Consider the following 15,880-nt stretch of genomic DNA (forward strand, 5'->3'; position numbering starts at 1 on the left):
TTAAACGCATTCCTATATTATTTGTGCTTGCTTTTTGACTGGTATGCTGTTTTTCAAAGGGATTTAATAGAGAGGCACTGTGGAAACCACTTTCGCTGTAGAGTGTGAATAATTTAGCATATTGTGCAGTGACATTCAGCGTAGCGGGCACAACTGACTGAATACCAGTAGCCGTGCTTGATGGAGGGTGATGAAGTTAGAAGAGCTTTTTCCATCAGCCGTTATCGGGGACAAGTTCACTCGTCGGTCGATCCGATGTCATGCTCCCTCAAACGGTGCTGCGATATTCCTCAAATGAATAAAGTAAATGTTAAGCGATCGTACGGGACCCAGGGCAAAGCTCGTGGCCGTTTAATTTAGCCGCAGGGTACTTAGCAAGTTGTTTTTCTTAGCACGCAAATCCTTGAGTGACACCGTGCGCGCGCGGGGGATTATACTCTTGTTTGCCTCGTGCAGATTCAATCTGGCGTGTGTGTGTATGGCGATCGCTGGTAATTGACGTGGCTGACTGGAGACGGGCGACAAATTGGTGTCTGTAGTGCAATTATACGGATCCGTTCATATAGGACGTGTTCTTGCGTTCAAAAACAGATCGAAGTGGCTCATCGCAATAGAGCACAGGCTCTCCAGACGCTTTTTAAGTAGTTTAACTGTTATAACTTGACAGCAGGATGAGATGCAGCGAACAAAGACGTCTGTTTAACGTAGCCTGTGTGGACATAATTCGACTGTTTGAAAACAGCGAGGAATAAGACAAGAACGCGTCCTGTGTAACCAGTTCAAACGCTTTAACGCGTTCAGACTCGAATTATGTTACATATGACTATACTTTATTTGGATGCAGCCACAAATTATGACAAATCAGTATATTATCATTTTTACAGTTATTTCTAATGTCCATTCTAATCAACATCCAGATTGTTGTGGTTTGCACTTGAGATATTACAAGAAACTTTATGTAGATTATAAATTGTACATATTGTTGTTCAGATTGTGTGATGTGGCACTCATAGATCACATTAGCTGCATCTAATAATCCTGATAATTTGGTTGGCACCAAATGACATAACCAAAACTTCCAAAAACATTTGAATGTGATGTCTGTTACAACGGACACTGGGTCTAAATGGGTTAAACATCACTGTAAGATATATATCACCATGTTCACAAGGTAGATATAGATTTTTTTTTTTAAATTGCCTATTTTCTAATCGAAACTGGTCATCTATCAATAGTGCTTGTCTTCTTCAAAGTTGATAGGTTGTATGTGTAATTCATTTATTGCAGCAACATTAGACAACAACACCTCAAGAGACAGCATTTTAGATTTGAAGACAAGTTGTCACCATTTAGTCTGTACCATATTCTCAAGCTCTCCTGTTTTGATATTGCCTGTTGGTTTGGCTTTGCAAGGAATATTTAGATTTTGTCCTTGAATTCACAGTCAAGCATTGACATCGCTCTTGTAAGCTTTTGTCTGGAGCCAGTGCTTTGTGTGTACACTGTTTGACTCCAGTTTATTTACAAAGTGAAAGGTACAACTGCTAAACTTGACCTTAGATTTGAAAAAATCACAGAAAAGAGTAAAAACAGAAAGGTGGGTGGAAATGCACGGCACCACCTTCTCAATGTATGACTGATGAGGCTCATAGTTAATGTATGAGAATTCAGTGAGGGTCAGCTACTGTATGAGTTCCCATTGCTTTTCTCCACGAGTGATTCTAATGCACACCAAATCTATAGCGCTTAGTAGCGAAGGAGGCATTGAACACAAAGGCTCTACAGGGAACTCACACAGTGCAGAAAGCGAGGAACAACAAACATTTGCTTCTCCCACAAGATGCAAACATGCATACTCGTCTCGTACATGTAGACACAAAAATGAAGCCTCAGGTCTGACAAACACATATTAAAGAGCACTGAGTAGGCCATTAAATATGCCTCCAAAGCAGATGTCCCTCAAAAAATCTGTAAGAAACGATGAAACCTAGCCGGAGAGGTTGAGGGAAAAAACATTAATTGGAAATATATAAATTTACATCGGCAGAAGGGAAAATGTACTGCAAGTACATCCTCAGCACTCGATCTTCCCTTAATACTGTACAGGAGACCACATAATCCTTCCTCATTCTGTAGCAAGACCTCACCCTCTCACTTTTCTCAAACTCTCCACTTTTAGAGTTTCACCCAATTATTGTAAATGTTTCAGCAGCAGATAGAAGAGCTGCTGTAATGCTGTGCTGTGCACTGATGTGAGAAACGCTGCTCACAGTGGAAATAAATGTTGGCACCATTACGCATGAGAGTGGTTTTGCATGCGAGATGGCAGGGCTTCCGATACATCATCTGAAACAGGAAACTACTTAAAGGGACAGTTTACCTAGAAATTAAAAGATTATTCACCCTCATGTTGTTCCAAACCTGAACGACTTTCTTCAGAAGAAGATTTTGCTAAATGTTTTTTGTCCGGATTAGGGCTGTCACGATGTTAGATTTTTCACACCACGGTTATTGTGGCCAAAAGAATTCACGATATCGATATATCGCGATATCTATAACAGTTAATGTCACGTTTCCCATTCCATGATGACTAGTAAAATAATAGCTGCATCGCGTCTATGACAACTCGAGGTATTGCACACCGGACACGCACTTTCTCAGTTTATGGCCAGCAATATCATTATGTTTAAGGACATTATGGAATTGAGATAATGTCTGTACTATGTTATGATTATACTGTACAATTAAATACAATAGTTGCTGAGTCTGTGATCTGAACACTTTTTTTCTGCGCTCTGTGTCTGAACAAGGTCCTGAGCCGTTGCTGGGCGCCGCGGACAGACGCCGAATAGAACCGCGCTGTGCTTCTCGCCCGGTGTGTGTACACTCATACAGAATGTGCTCGAATTTTAAAGACGTGGCGCTGCACTTCTCGTCCGGTGTGCGACCGCCTCTAAGGTGCTGTTTTCTTTGAAGCCGAAGAACTCTGTTATTAATACTGGCGAGCTCAGCTTACTTTTTTCGGGTGTGGACAGAGTGTTTCACTCTAGCTGCGCGGGCGCGGCCGAGCGCTGCGTCTAGAAAACGCCAATATCGCCAATACCGGTATATTGTATTGCTCTAAATTAACACGATGTCGATATTTCATGCTTTGAATATCACGATTATCGTCAATACCGGTATATTGCGACACCCCTAGTCCGGATAAACAACAATATTTGGACCCCAACGTTCTTTCAAGGTACACTGTGTAGGAATTTCTCCCATCTAGCGGTGAAATTGTATTTTGCATTCTCTAGCGCCTCGCTTTTTCAAATGCGTGTTGCAACTACGGTAGCCGTTATGTACCAAGAAGCTATGACAACATGTCTTCCAATAGCACTTCATCGAGTTTAACTATACATGTTCTACTGTTATGCTGCCTATATAATGAATTACACAACCAAGCAATGAAAAAAAGCTTGTAATTTAGACCGTAACATTGACTTACCTGTCGAGAAGAAAGCAGGCAATTTCAGCGTCCCTTTCAAAGTCTTTCTCCTTCATTAGAAGTACCGTGCAGTGCAGCCTTTCATATTTGCTGGGGCAGTGACAAGCGCCTCTCACTGATCTCATTGTCCGTTTCTGCTGGTTTCAGTCACTCTGAAACGCGTTGTGGAAACGTGTTGAGGTAGGCTAGTGCTTTTTGTCCCTCTCTGCTATTATAGTTTTTTGAAAATGGCGGAACGACATGGAAGCCTCCTTGGACTTACCCGTCCAATGTAAATAAAGATAAGAAATTCTTCGCTTACGAGGATAAGTCAGATCATTGGCAGAGGTAATTTTACTCTAATGAGGACATATTTATGAATTAAAGACATTGATTTTAGCTAATAAAAATACTTAAAAAACTACAGTGTACCTTTAAAATATCTTATTTTGTGTTCCTCTGAAGAAAGTGTAACACCTTGGGCCCTATCATACACCCAACGCAATGCAGCGCCAGGCACAACGCCAGTGTTTTTTGCTAGTTTCAGTCCGACGCAGTTATCATTTTCACATCCTACGCCACGTTGTTTAAATAGCAAATGAATTTGCGCCTATTTGTGCACCCATGGGCTGCTGGTCTGAAAACGAGGTGTGTTCAGGCGCATTGTTGGTGCGTTGCTATTTTGAGGCAACTGAAATAGAGTGTGCCCTTGACCAGGTCTAAAGTCAATGGCGCAGTCATTTTTTTTGTTATTTAAAGAGTGCGTTAGTAATGTGCACCTATAGGCGGGTCCACAAGCGCATACACTCTGCTTATTACAATGTAAAATATGGTGGAATCTGGACTGTCCCGTAGATGATCTGCTTGCATGCTTTAACCTCGCACAGAGGCAGATCCGTTTCCTCTCTGGAGAAGCGTTCAGTCTTTCTGCTTGCAAATTCCGCTATGTAAATGGCGAATCTGCCATGACGCTAGTGCAACTGGCTTTTAAAGGGAATGGGAGATGAGACTGATTGTTTTTTTGCAAGTTACGCCCAAAACACACCCATTACTCATTAAGAGAATAGGGACAACCCTTTTAGACCATGCGCCGGGCGTGCCGACCATTTTTCCCGTCGTTAAACTAGCAAAAGTGGATTCGGATACACACTAAGTCCACTTGCGCCGTGCACTTTAGACCATGCACTTAGATCGTTAAAATAGGGCCCCTTGAAGGTTAGTAACTGTTGGCAGAATTTTTTTTTTTAGGTGAACTGTCCCTTTAACATGCATGCCAGTAATGGATCAGCATTCAATCAACATTAATCATTTTCAGCCTTGTTTTTCATTTTCGTCATCACTATACACTTCATCATCAGCATCATTGTCAGCCATAGCTGCATCTTCATCATCATCATCACCATCACCATCATTGTCTTCCTGCTTTTCTCATTTTCTGCCTTCATCACAACTCATGGAATTGTTATTGTGCGAGCATAATAGTAGTCTGAGGTTTGCAGTTGTTTACTGCGCTGAAAGGCACTGCACTCACATGATACAAAAAAAATATATAATAATTGAAGAGGGGCAATACAAACACTCTAATTGCTTTCAATAATTAATCTCTTTAAATGACTGCCTTGCCCTTTCTGCCTCAATGTGAATAGCATCACCCCGAGATACACATTCAAATAAAACACCAGCATTATTTTCACACAATGCCGCTGAGATGCATGTGCTGAGCAAACTTTGTTCCTGGTGTCTGTGGATTCCCCAGTCCATAGATATGTTCATCACAGACCTGAGTGAGTCCTACTGTTGCACTAATGAATCCTGACACTGCCCACAGATTGGACAGGTCAGTGCAATCCTCCGTGACCAGCGAATAACACAGTTCACTGCTCAGTGGACATAGAGCTGTCTCATAGACTGAGCTCACAAAAGGCCTTTCTGACTTGCTCTATGTATCCATCTAGCAGTGTGAACTTTGGGTTTAGGGCAACTTTGTTGTATTTCTGTTAAGTTTTGATAGAAGTTATGGAACCCAGTTTAAAATCTATAGGGCAATCAGCTCCATTAACTTTTAATGTTGAGTTATGGCAAATCTGTATGGCCGACTTGATTTGTGCTTGATAGGGAAGATTTGGGTTTGACAGGGCATAGTCACAACAACATACTGGATCTGGCTTTGGGCTTTGAAGAAATTAATTAGATTGTACAACCGCCATTTTGAAGTTGAATAGATTAAAGAACAAAGCCAAGCTTGGAAAAGTGATTTGAACTCGCATAGGGAAATTGTCAGGATATTTTCAGCTTGTTCTCAGGCTTGTTCCCAGATTGGTGGGCTGGCTGTCTGATCCTGCTGATGCAGTGTGTGTGTGTGTGTGTGAGTGTTTTGTGCCCACATTGCTCTAGGTGTGAGCTCTGGACCATGTCTGCACTCTGCACACAGACAAAAGACCAGTCTTTGTGAAGGAGGACTGGTTTTTGAACTCCAATATGGCCAATGAGGTCATATTGTCTTGGACTGCCTTTGTGTATTATATGTGTATTTCTCTCGCGCACTTTCGCTCTCACTATGTTTGTGTGTTGTGGGATATGCAGAGCCCCAGTATGACAGTCTGAGCTGCCTTCCTGAGCTGTTGCATTTTAATGGATACAGGTGCCAGTGTCACATGGTAGCATCTGTCCCGAAACACAGGTACAGCTCTAGAAAGCATTGTATCTGTTGCATAACGTAACGTGTCCCTCCGCTCTAATCTCACCTCTGCTGGCTGCTAAGGTTGTGTGTGTGCACCACATTTAATGAGTCCAGATTACCTGGGGAGAAATGCTAAGCAGCCCAGTCATGTCATGACAAACTAAACTAGAAGATCAGGATGCTTCTTTGTAGGTCACAGTGTTGTAATGACACTGACTCAGACTATGAATTAAATAAATTACTTTAAATTGCACTGTTAATTGCAGAAGGTTTATCATCGAATACAGATGCTTTTAAATAATGATTCTTTTTTGAGTCGGATCTTTTAAGTAAACCATTTGTATTGGATGAAAAATGTTGACTGGTTCAGTTCTCAAAAACTCACTGATCCGGTTGTGGCAGTTAACAGCGCACAGAAACATTATCAGAAATCACAGTTTTAAATTCTGTCTGTCACACAAATTTTTTCGTATACTTGCAGACAGTAGAACATAGCACACAAGTTGCATGAACTGCTTTTATGAACTACTTTTTATAGTACTTTTGCTTCCTTTCTAAAACTTATTTCTTAAAAATATGGATCATGCTTCAAAATATCTGCAATAGAAAGTCATATGGTTTTGAACATGACATGAGGGTGAGTAAATTATGGCAATTTTCATTTGATGGTGAACTAGCCTATCACTTTAAGATCTCATCTTTCCCATAAGGCTACACCCTTCAAGTGAATTTAGTGAAATGTAGGTTGAGATGGACGTATTGGGGATGGTCTCGGTTAGAGGATAAAGCACTTGAGGGGGAGTGCAAGCAAGAGAGCTCCCTCAGGCATGACTACTTTACGACTGTTTGGTCCCGTTGTTACGCCTCTCATCTTATTAGATTTCAAAGAGAAAGACCACACATGCTCAAAAACGAGAACAGAACCATTTAGAGAAATCCTTATGCTCTGCCCAGGGGACTGCCTTACAATCTAGGCTGATTAGCATATTACCCAGCATGCTCAGAGAACTCATGTTAGTGGGTGGGGAAGACTGGGAAGTGAGTCATTCAAGGTGGGAGAACCCCTATGGGAGTTATTCCAGAATGTTCATAAGTATGTTTGCATATTAATCTGGTTTTAGTCCAGCTGAACATTGGCTTCAAAACGGACCAAATGGTTTTATCAAGAGAAATAGAGATGTGAACCCTTGTACTTGTTCTCCCTTCAGCAATGTAGCGCAGTTGTGATAGTCTTCTACTGAGGTTGGTGGCTCAATCGCCTCAATTCTGAATTTGATTTGAAACTTGTTTATCCTCCTGGATATGTACGTCTGTGCTGGATTTCGAGAAGGATTACCTCTAAAGAGTGATTTAGCTCTGAGCTCAATTTCCACGTAAAACGGGAAGGATTTAAGCATCTGTGTCTCTTCACTCCGTGTTAGACCCTTCTGAGCTGAACAAGAAAGCAAACTGGAAAAGTAACATCAAATGAAAGTTCAAGTTTAGACTTGAAAATGTTGAACTTGTTTTTTTAATACCTACAATGGATGATTCCACATTTCTTGCACATAAATTCTTCTTCTGTTGTCGTGCACATGTGTTTTAATTATGCAGTTATATATACACACACACATTATGGTTTGAAAACTACAGAGACCCTAAAGGGACATAGGGAAGGAAATACAAATATTTGTCAATGCTTTTGCATTCTCTCGCAAATATTTTGCATTCCCCTGAGAAACTTTGCATTCGCTTGCGAAATGGTTGTGTTCCCCCGAGAAACTTTGCGTTCAATCCCAAAGAACACAAAAGTTTTGCGAGGGAATGCAAAGTTTCTCTGGTAAACGCAAAACTTTTGCGAGTGAATGCAAAAGCATTAAAACATATTTTTCCTCCCATTTCATATTTTTCCTATTACCATATCCCTTTAGGGGCTCCATAGAAAACTTTGGTTCTCATCGGAAACCAATGTTAAATGCAAAAAAATGGCATAAAATAGCATTAAATAAAATAAAATGAAATTTAAATTTAAAGGTATTTTTGTGCACCTTTATTCCCTTATAATTAGGTATTTAGGTTCCTTGTTGGGTCAGCAATTGAGATCTAATGGAAATCTGGGATAAAATATTGTTTAATGGATATTGTCAGGTGCAAAATGTCCTTTAAAAAATAGCCCACTGTTGACACACAGATACAATCATGAGCACACGCGCACACACACACAGTTACACCTTCTCAACTTTTGACATTTCTTTATCAGTGACATTTCTTTAATGCACAAATGACTTACTAGGAGATATGCAAGACAGCACTGTGTTCAAAGCATGCAGCAATTCATGCTTTTTGTGATTACAGTGCTGCATTTGGAGAGATATCTGTATAAAAAGATAACACGTCTATGAAAATGATGAGCAACAATAAAAAATGCCACCAGGTACACATGTGCAGAGCAGTGTTTACACAAGTCCTGATCTCTTTTCTCATCTGTGATTGTCTGTTCCTGCCAGCGTGTTTTTATCTTTGTTTTTCAGCAGAACTTCGGGTGTAATGAGTCAGGGATATTTATGTACCCTACCCTGGGATGGATAAAGCTTACTCCCCTCATGCTAATCTGGTTAAAGAACCAGCATGTGGTTGACCTGCCCAGCTAAACCCTGGTCATGTGACGTTTATCTGATCACATGATGTCCTCTATATGGAGAATGATAGACCTTCATTAAGGAAGGAGACATTCTTAAACACACAACTCTTAAATGTTTTATGCACACAGATTTTCCTATTTTTTAAAACATAAAAACAAAAAAAAATCTTATACATGAAATGTTATGTGATACTGCTTTGTTTAAAACCATCCCTTTTCATTTTAAGTTTCAGAAGCATTTTGCGATTTCTGTAAGTTGACAAACCCGGAAGATGGAACTTTCCAAGGGGACCTGAACACAACATACTGTAAACCAGGGGTGTCCAAACTCGGTCCTGGAGGGCCACTGTCCAGGAGAGTTTAGCTCCAGCTTGATTCAAAACACCTGTCTAGAAGTTTCTAATATGACTTGTAAGACCTTGCTTAAATGCTTCACGTGTGTTTAATTGGGGTTGGAGCTAAACTCTACAGGACAGTAGCCCTCCAGGAGCAGGATTGAACACCCACGCTGTAAACTATAGTGTTAGCTTAGCTAAGCTAAATGTACACATGGCAACTGTTATTTTTTTCTGCTCAAAATACTTTGAGCCGTGTGTATAAAGCTTCTTTTTTGATCATATTTGGATCCTTATAGAATGAGATAGAAAATAGATAATTTGTAGCTTTTTATACATTTTCCGATATAGCTACAACAAATAAAGTGGAGCAATTGTTGTATAAAATAAAGTGGCGGGAACAATGCATCCTGGGTTTTTGACCTGATGAGTTAATTCCGTGGGGCAGCGTTTCATATTATTTTGAAGCTTCCCCGGGCGCCGCCATTGGCTAGCCTGCTGTTAGCATCCCATTGACTCCCATTCATTTTGGCGTCACTTTGACAGCGAATAACTTTACATCTGGGCCGTTTAAAGACTCCATTTGTCCATTATTTATTTCTAAAGAAACACGACAATGTATAAAAGGCTCCATTACCTTGTAGCTTACGTTATGGCCCCGTAGAAGCAATTTTTGTAAAAATTGGCTAATGATTCCGTCATAACCACGCGACTCTCTGTCGCACAGTAGGAAATTACCGTATGGACAGGAGGAGAAGCTCGCGGGCAATCGGGGGGACGTGGAGGCAAAATGACAAAATAATTAATCAGAATACCTACTAAAAGTTTCTCCTGCTCCAAGCTCATGGACACCTCCTACTCACACTCTCCGTCTCTGCAAGTTTAGGAAGGGAATGATTCAGATTTCTCTTGGCACAGCTACTAGAAGACAGACGGGTTACTCACGTCACATCTACGTCGTCAAGCTCAGTTTGAGTCTGCGCAGTACGCTCAGCCATCAGGAAGTGAGAGCTTCTAATTGACTTCACTTGTCTCCGTTGAATCCAATGGGGTCGCTGTGTCCAGTTTATATACTGTCTATGGTTAATTCAAGTTAATTGTAAATCACTTTTCTAGTGGTAAAATGTAATTCTCGTTGAATAGTTAAGTACTGTACACAGAATGCATGTGTTTGCTGTTGTTGTTTTATGTACTCACTGTTTAAGAGTGTTTAAGCAGATACATTTAGGCTACATAATTGCTTGTGTTTGTTATGTTTTATTAAGAACACTTTTACATTTCATTTCCATTCTGATTTAGTAGAAAGTTAAATCACTTTTAATTGCAAAAAAGCCCAAATGAAGAAAAATTATTCAATGCTCTTAATATCAATGTTGACTACTTAATCTTTAAAAAAAAAAAAAAAAAAAATTGTGATTCTTAAAGGAATAGAAAGTTCAAAAGAACAATTTCTTTGATACAGAAATCTTTTGTAACATTGTAAATGTCTTTACTGTCACTTTTGAATAATTGAATGCATCTTTTGTTTGAAAAAAAATATATATATATTTTACCGACCCCATCATATGACATCAGACTTATTTTCTTCGCTGGTCATCTAAATGCTTGGGCGACCTCTGATAAATGAAACAAATAAGAGAGGTGTTACACTGATGATTGCTCATTATTTATTGGAATATGGAGAAGTGTGACGTAAACATGACATCCATCAATATTTCTCTAAATGTGCGCGGTGCTTCTAGACTAAAAGCCCATGACATAACAAACCCATTGGTATGTACTTTTTTTTAACATCCTAAACATCCTAGATTGTACTTGTGACAAATTAATATATTACTTTCGCTGAAAGATTTCTGATACAAAACAGTGATTAAATATTAAAGTTAAAGACTTGATACCTTGAAGTTGAAGTATTCTGAATTATTGAAGTTGAAGACTTAATAAATAAATATATATAGATTGTAAAAATTGATGATTTGTTTTTTGTCTGTAAATACAATTAGAAATTTGGCATTAGAGTGGGGATCCTGCATGTGCACCAACAGGTTTTAATCACTTTACTTTTTTCCAGCTCTGCTTTACAACTTCAATAATGAAGCACTCCATAGGCGTGTGTTTATGAGCATTGCAGATGCTCATAAACACTAGAATCTCACAGTTCACCTGGAGGCCTGAAATCAAAGTTCCCTGATCATTGTTGACTTGGAGTAGCAGTGATGATGTATGTTATTCCCAAAAATATGCTCTGTGATCAACAAAAGTTTATAATACTTACATGTGCTGTCCATCACAAATGAGCATGACTTTTATGAATTTTAAAGCCTAAATACAATCGCCATAAATAAAAAGCTAACCTTAGGCTATAAACAAACTATACCTGGTCGCTCCACTTCAACGTCACCATCATCACCAAGCTTCCGACAACTCTTTCAGTCTTTAAAAAAATTTTTTAAATAGAATTTAAAAATATATATATTTTTCCCTGAAAGTGTGAGTTAAAATAGTTTGCAAGAACGTGATTATAAACACAACAAGGCTGTGAAAGTGGACTTGTGAGAATAGATGAGATTACCTGTTCGGCATGATGACGTTTTGCAGGTTTTCATTTTGTGAGGTGACATTTAAACACTGATTGCAGTTTAATGATATTGAAACAACGGTGGAGAAGGATATTTCGCATGACCTTTAGGACACTCATGAGGTTTAACAATATTGCAGGCAAATTCTCAGTCTTTTTTCAACACAAGCTTTTTTTGTACAGTCCAGTATAATTAGAGTTTCTGCTGACAGTTTACACGATGACAGAAAAGTCACGTTGACACAAATGGCCAACATCTGTCACTGCCCACAGCCCAACGGTTTGACAGACTGCAAAATATAGGCGAGATTTTCACAGGGATTTGTTAGTGGAGCATTTCCAGACTTTAACTGTCACTGTCACTTCTCTCGACATGGCGCAAACAGTTGCATCTCAAATTCTCAGGATGAGTCACAAGATTGCAGAAAGATCTGGGTTACGCTCTTATGAATGTACAAATAAATTACACTATTCCACTGTCAAAATTAGCTGAGAACAAAAAATAGCAGCCACCAGGGGTGTAGGGAACAACTATGCATATCAGTTAGACAACTGAATGAATATTAATTAGGTTGCGTGACATTTGTCAGTGACTGATTTGCTGAAAAGCAGATAAAAGGTTGCCATATTAGGATTACATGTTAATTCGTTCGATTTCAGAAGTTGCTTTCAGTTGGCAGAGACTTTTGCTTGCTCTTAAATCGCTGATCATAAATGTGCAGTTTTTAATTAGGTCCAAAATATACACAATTCACAGAAATTAGCAACAGGCTAGGGAATAAAAACAGGCAGAGAAAGTAAGACTAAGGCCCTTTTTTTCTGACTCTCTCATACGCCTTGTTGCATGATAAATGTTTTATTAAGTCTTCAAATTCACCCCATCTGGTCAGTTTAGTTTGATGTTGAAAAGACCATTTCAGCTGAAAATGACATCAACACATAAATGCTTTTTCTTCTTCCCCAAAGCAAAAAAAATAAAAATTGTATGTACAGTAAGTGCTAATAGAATGTTATGTTTGTTATTGCTGTTGCTGCCAGCCATGAAACCCAGTAACCAGACCTTTGGGACTGCTGAACAGATTTTAGCCAACAATAAAATAGGGTTTTTCTGTATTTCCTGAACCTGTGTATACTATTGCTACACTTTCCTTTTATGATATACAGTGTAATCCAAATATTTATTCATCTTTTGCAGCCCTGTATGTTTGTGTCACAGTTCAAATAGTCAGAGCTTTTAACAAACAGTTGCAAGCTCTGCTGTTTTCTTAAACGTACATGGCCTGGTGTAGATGTCCATCATAGCTGACCCATATAAATGCTGAATAGAAATCAGGACAGATGTGGTCATCACCTGCAAAAGGACCTTCCTGTCGGAGGTGATAGTGATGTTTTTGGTCACGATGTAGGCCAGATGGTTTAGCCCCCTGAGGAAGTGGAGATGTTGTCTAATTCCGTTTTTTTTATATTTTTTTTTATCTATATGAATTCTCAAGAACTGACTCTTTCCACGTTCCCCTGATGGAAATGTGATTGAAATCTTTGTGGGATGCATTATATATCATGAAGTCAGTTAGAACAATTACTATTGACTTGTTGACATTAAGCAATTGTTAGTCTTTTATAGCCAGACTTTTTTTTTTCACATTGATTTCTGGCCAAAAAGCTTCACACTCTGCCCAGCTACTATTTTATTTTATTTTATTTTATTTTATTTTATTTTATTTTATTTTATTTTATTTTATTTTATTTTATTTTATTTTATTATTTTTATTTTTTATTTTTTTTTTTTTTCTTTTTTATTTTTTTTTTTTTTTTATTTTATTACACTTATTTTATATGTAACACTTATATTTAACACTTATTTTATATTTTACACTTATTTTATATAAAATTTTCGCTGTAAAAATAGCTGTTGACCCTCTGATTTCTAATAGCTTGACCCTCTAATTTAATTTAGTCATTTTTGCCAATCTGTTATGGTCAGTTTTGGATGACCACTGGATGAATTAAATACTTTATAAAGGGTGGCATAAATTGTTACTACAAAGATTACAAATGTCTGCAATGCCAGTGTTACCAACACAGCTTTATTACTCTGGTCTACTCGAGCATGGGGGTGTACCGAGCGACGGAAATAGAGAATGGTTCAGAAGATCATGCTCTGAATACATGGCAGCACTGAGCAGTAAACAATCACTGCAGGTACAGTTTAGATGCAGTTGGAGACAATCGTATCGCTCTGCCTGCTGGGAGACTGTCACACGATGATCTATTGTGAACATTGTGAGTGATAGACAGCCCTCATTTGAAAGTCAATGCCAAGACACTTGGCATGGATGTGGCGTAGACGATTTATGGCCACCTGATAAAGTTATGATGACTGTCCCTATAGGTGGTTGCACAGCTTTCGATCTTCCTTCTTAATGCTCCCTCTCTTCTTGGCACACAGGCAGCCTGAAATATGACAGTCATGCATGGCGAGATTGAAATAAATGCACAGATGGGCAGCACAGGTTTGCATGGAGAGCGCTTACTCATATTTTTTGGGCCAGTCATGTGCTTGACTTCAAACCGATGATGTAAAATGTGGATGGTGTTTGGACAGATCTCTTCTTAATTGCTTAGTTCTGAAAATCAATGCCATGTCATTCTAAACTATTGTTTCGATTCCAAATCCCTGAACTCCTGCAGGACAACTCTCTCTCACACAGTAATCGTCCCGGGACCTGTGACGAGGGGGGCCTCGGAGTACGTCCTACTCATTTAAACCCATAACAAAACTGCCCTGGTCCCCATTGCTTTGTACTCTTATCCATATTTATTCATTCCACAAATTCAATTTCATTGCATTATTACTTTTTTCAACTTTAGTGCTGAACTCTGTCAGATTGATCGACTGATTGATTGATTGATTGATTGATTAACTAATTAATCAGTGTATTTCTTTATTTAATGCATTTTTATTATTTATTAATTTCTTTATTTTAAACATTTTCTTTATTTCTTTATTTAAATCTATTTTTATTATTTATTTCTTTATTTGTTTTTAATAAATTTTTATTATTTGTAATGTCCTTATATTAATAATTTTTATAATTTGTTTATTTTAACCAATTTGGTTAGTTAGTTAGTTTGTTAGTTTGTTAGTAAGTTAGTTTAATCTTATTTTTTTAATTTTTTTAATTTTTCCTCTAAACTTTTACACAGACACACTGGGGGTCTCCAGACCCCAGTTTTTTAAAACCACTGATTTAAGGCATGAAAATGTTCCATATCCCATCTTAATCTAAATGTTACCTCGTATGTGTGCCTGACTTAAAAACAAATGCAATCTAATGCACTCTCCGTCATCACGGTAATACATATGGATCCTTTTCCTTAGCTTTATCTTTATTTCCTCATGGTGCTCATTATTCCTTAATTGATTCAAAGTAGATGTCTTGCCATTGAGTGTGGGCTTCTTATTGAAAGCATTAGTTTTAAACCCACAGTAGATTGGCATCCTCCTTTGTCTGCTCTAATTAGCTGAGCTGTGATGCATTGTTTGTTTCAAACGGCTTCAAATGCTCCGCTTGACTTAACCTAGACAGTTCGTTGTTTGTGTATTCATGTCTTTTTGTTTTATTACAGGAGGGTAATGAGAAGCTCCAAAAGATGGTGGGCAGCTGTCCTGCTCTTGGGGGCAGCGCTGATCGCAGAGGCACGTCCAGGCAAAGAAGAATTTAGCCCGCTGGCGTATCGACCTCTCGTCAGATTCCGTCACAAGGTATCGATCTTTCCTATTTCATTAGCCATCCCTTTACAAGAGGAGACTCCTCTGTGGCCGGTTACGACGCTAATTACTATGGAAATCCGCATGGCATCGAGCGCTTCTGGTTTGATTATTGTCACATGACGATTCATTTTTATTCTTTTGCTCATGAACCAAACATCAGATATGCACAATAATATTTAAACTAAAAAGTATTGGATCTATGCCACTGGACATTTCGAACTGCAGGCGAAAACTCCTGCTGCGCTGACATCATGATGAAACAGCACAGCGTGATTGTGTAATTGAATGTTTATTGACTGGCCGTTGCAGCGAGCTTTGTGGACACACACAGTCAGATACCAGCAATTGAGGCGTAATGCAGCACTAACAAGCTCCACTGGTTCCCTCTTCTCTTTTTACTTCATCACCTCCATGAGCAACCGT

General features: G+C 38.8%; 1 protein-coding gene across 2 annotated transcripts in view; it reads left to right on the forward strand.

Annotated features, from left to right (window-relative positions):
• The window catches only part of fstl5 (follistatin-like 5), a 117,017-nt gene that overhangs the window by 552 nt on the left and 100,585 nt on the right, over window positions 1-15,880 (forward strand). For both annotated transcript variants that reach the window (XM_084430508.1, XM_084430509.1), the window contains exon 2: window positions 15,313-15,448. In XM_084430508.1, coding sequence (XP_084286634.1) covers window positions 15,313-15,448 — 136 coding nt within the window. The remainder of the gene's footprint in view (window positions 1-15,312; window positions 15,449-15,880) is intronic.

The sequence above is a fragment of the Rutilus rutilus genome (assembly GCF_951802725.1).
Source record: "Rutilus rutilus genome assembly, chromosome: 14".
Lineage (NCBI taxonomy): Eukaryota > Metazoa > Chordata > Actinopteri > Cypriniformes > Leuciscidae > Rutilus > Rutilus rutilus.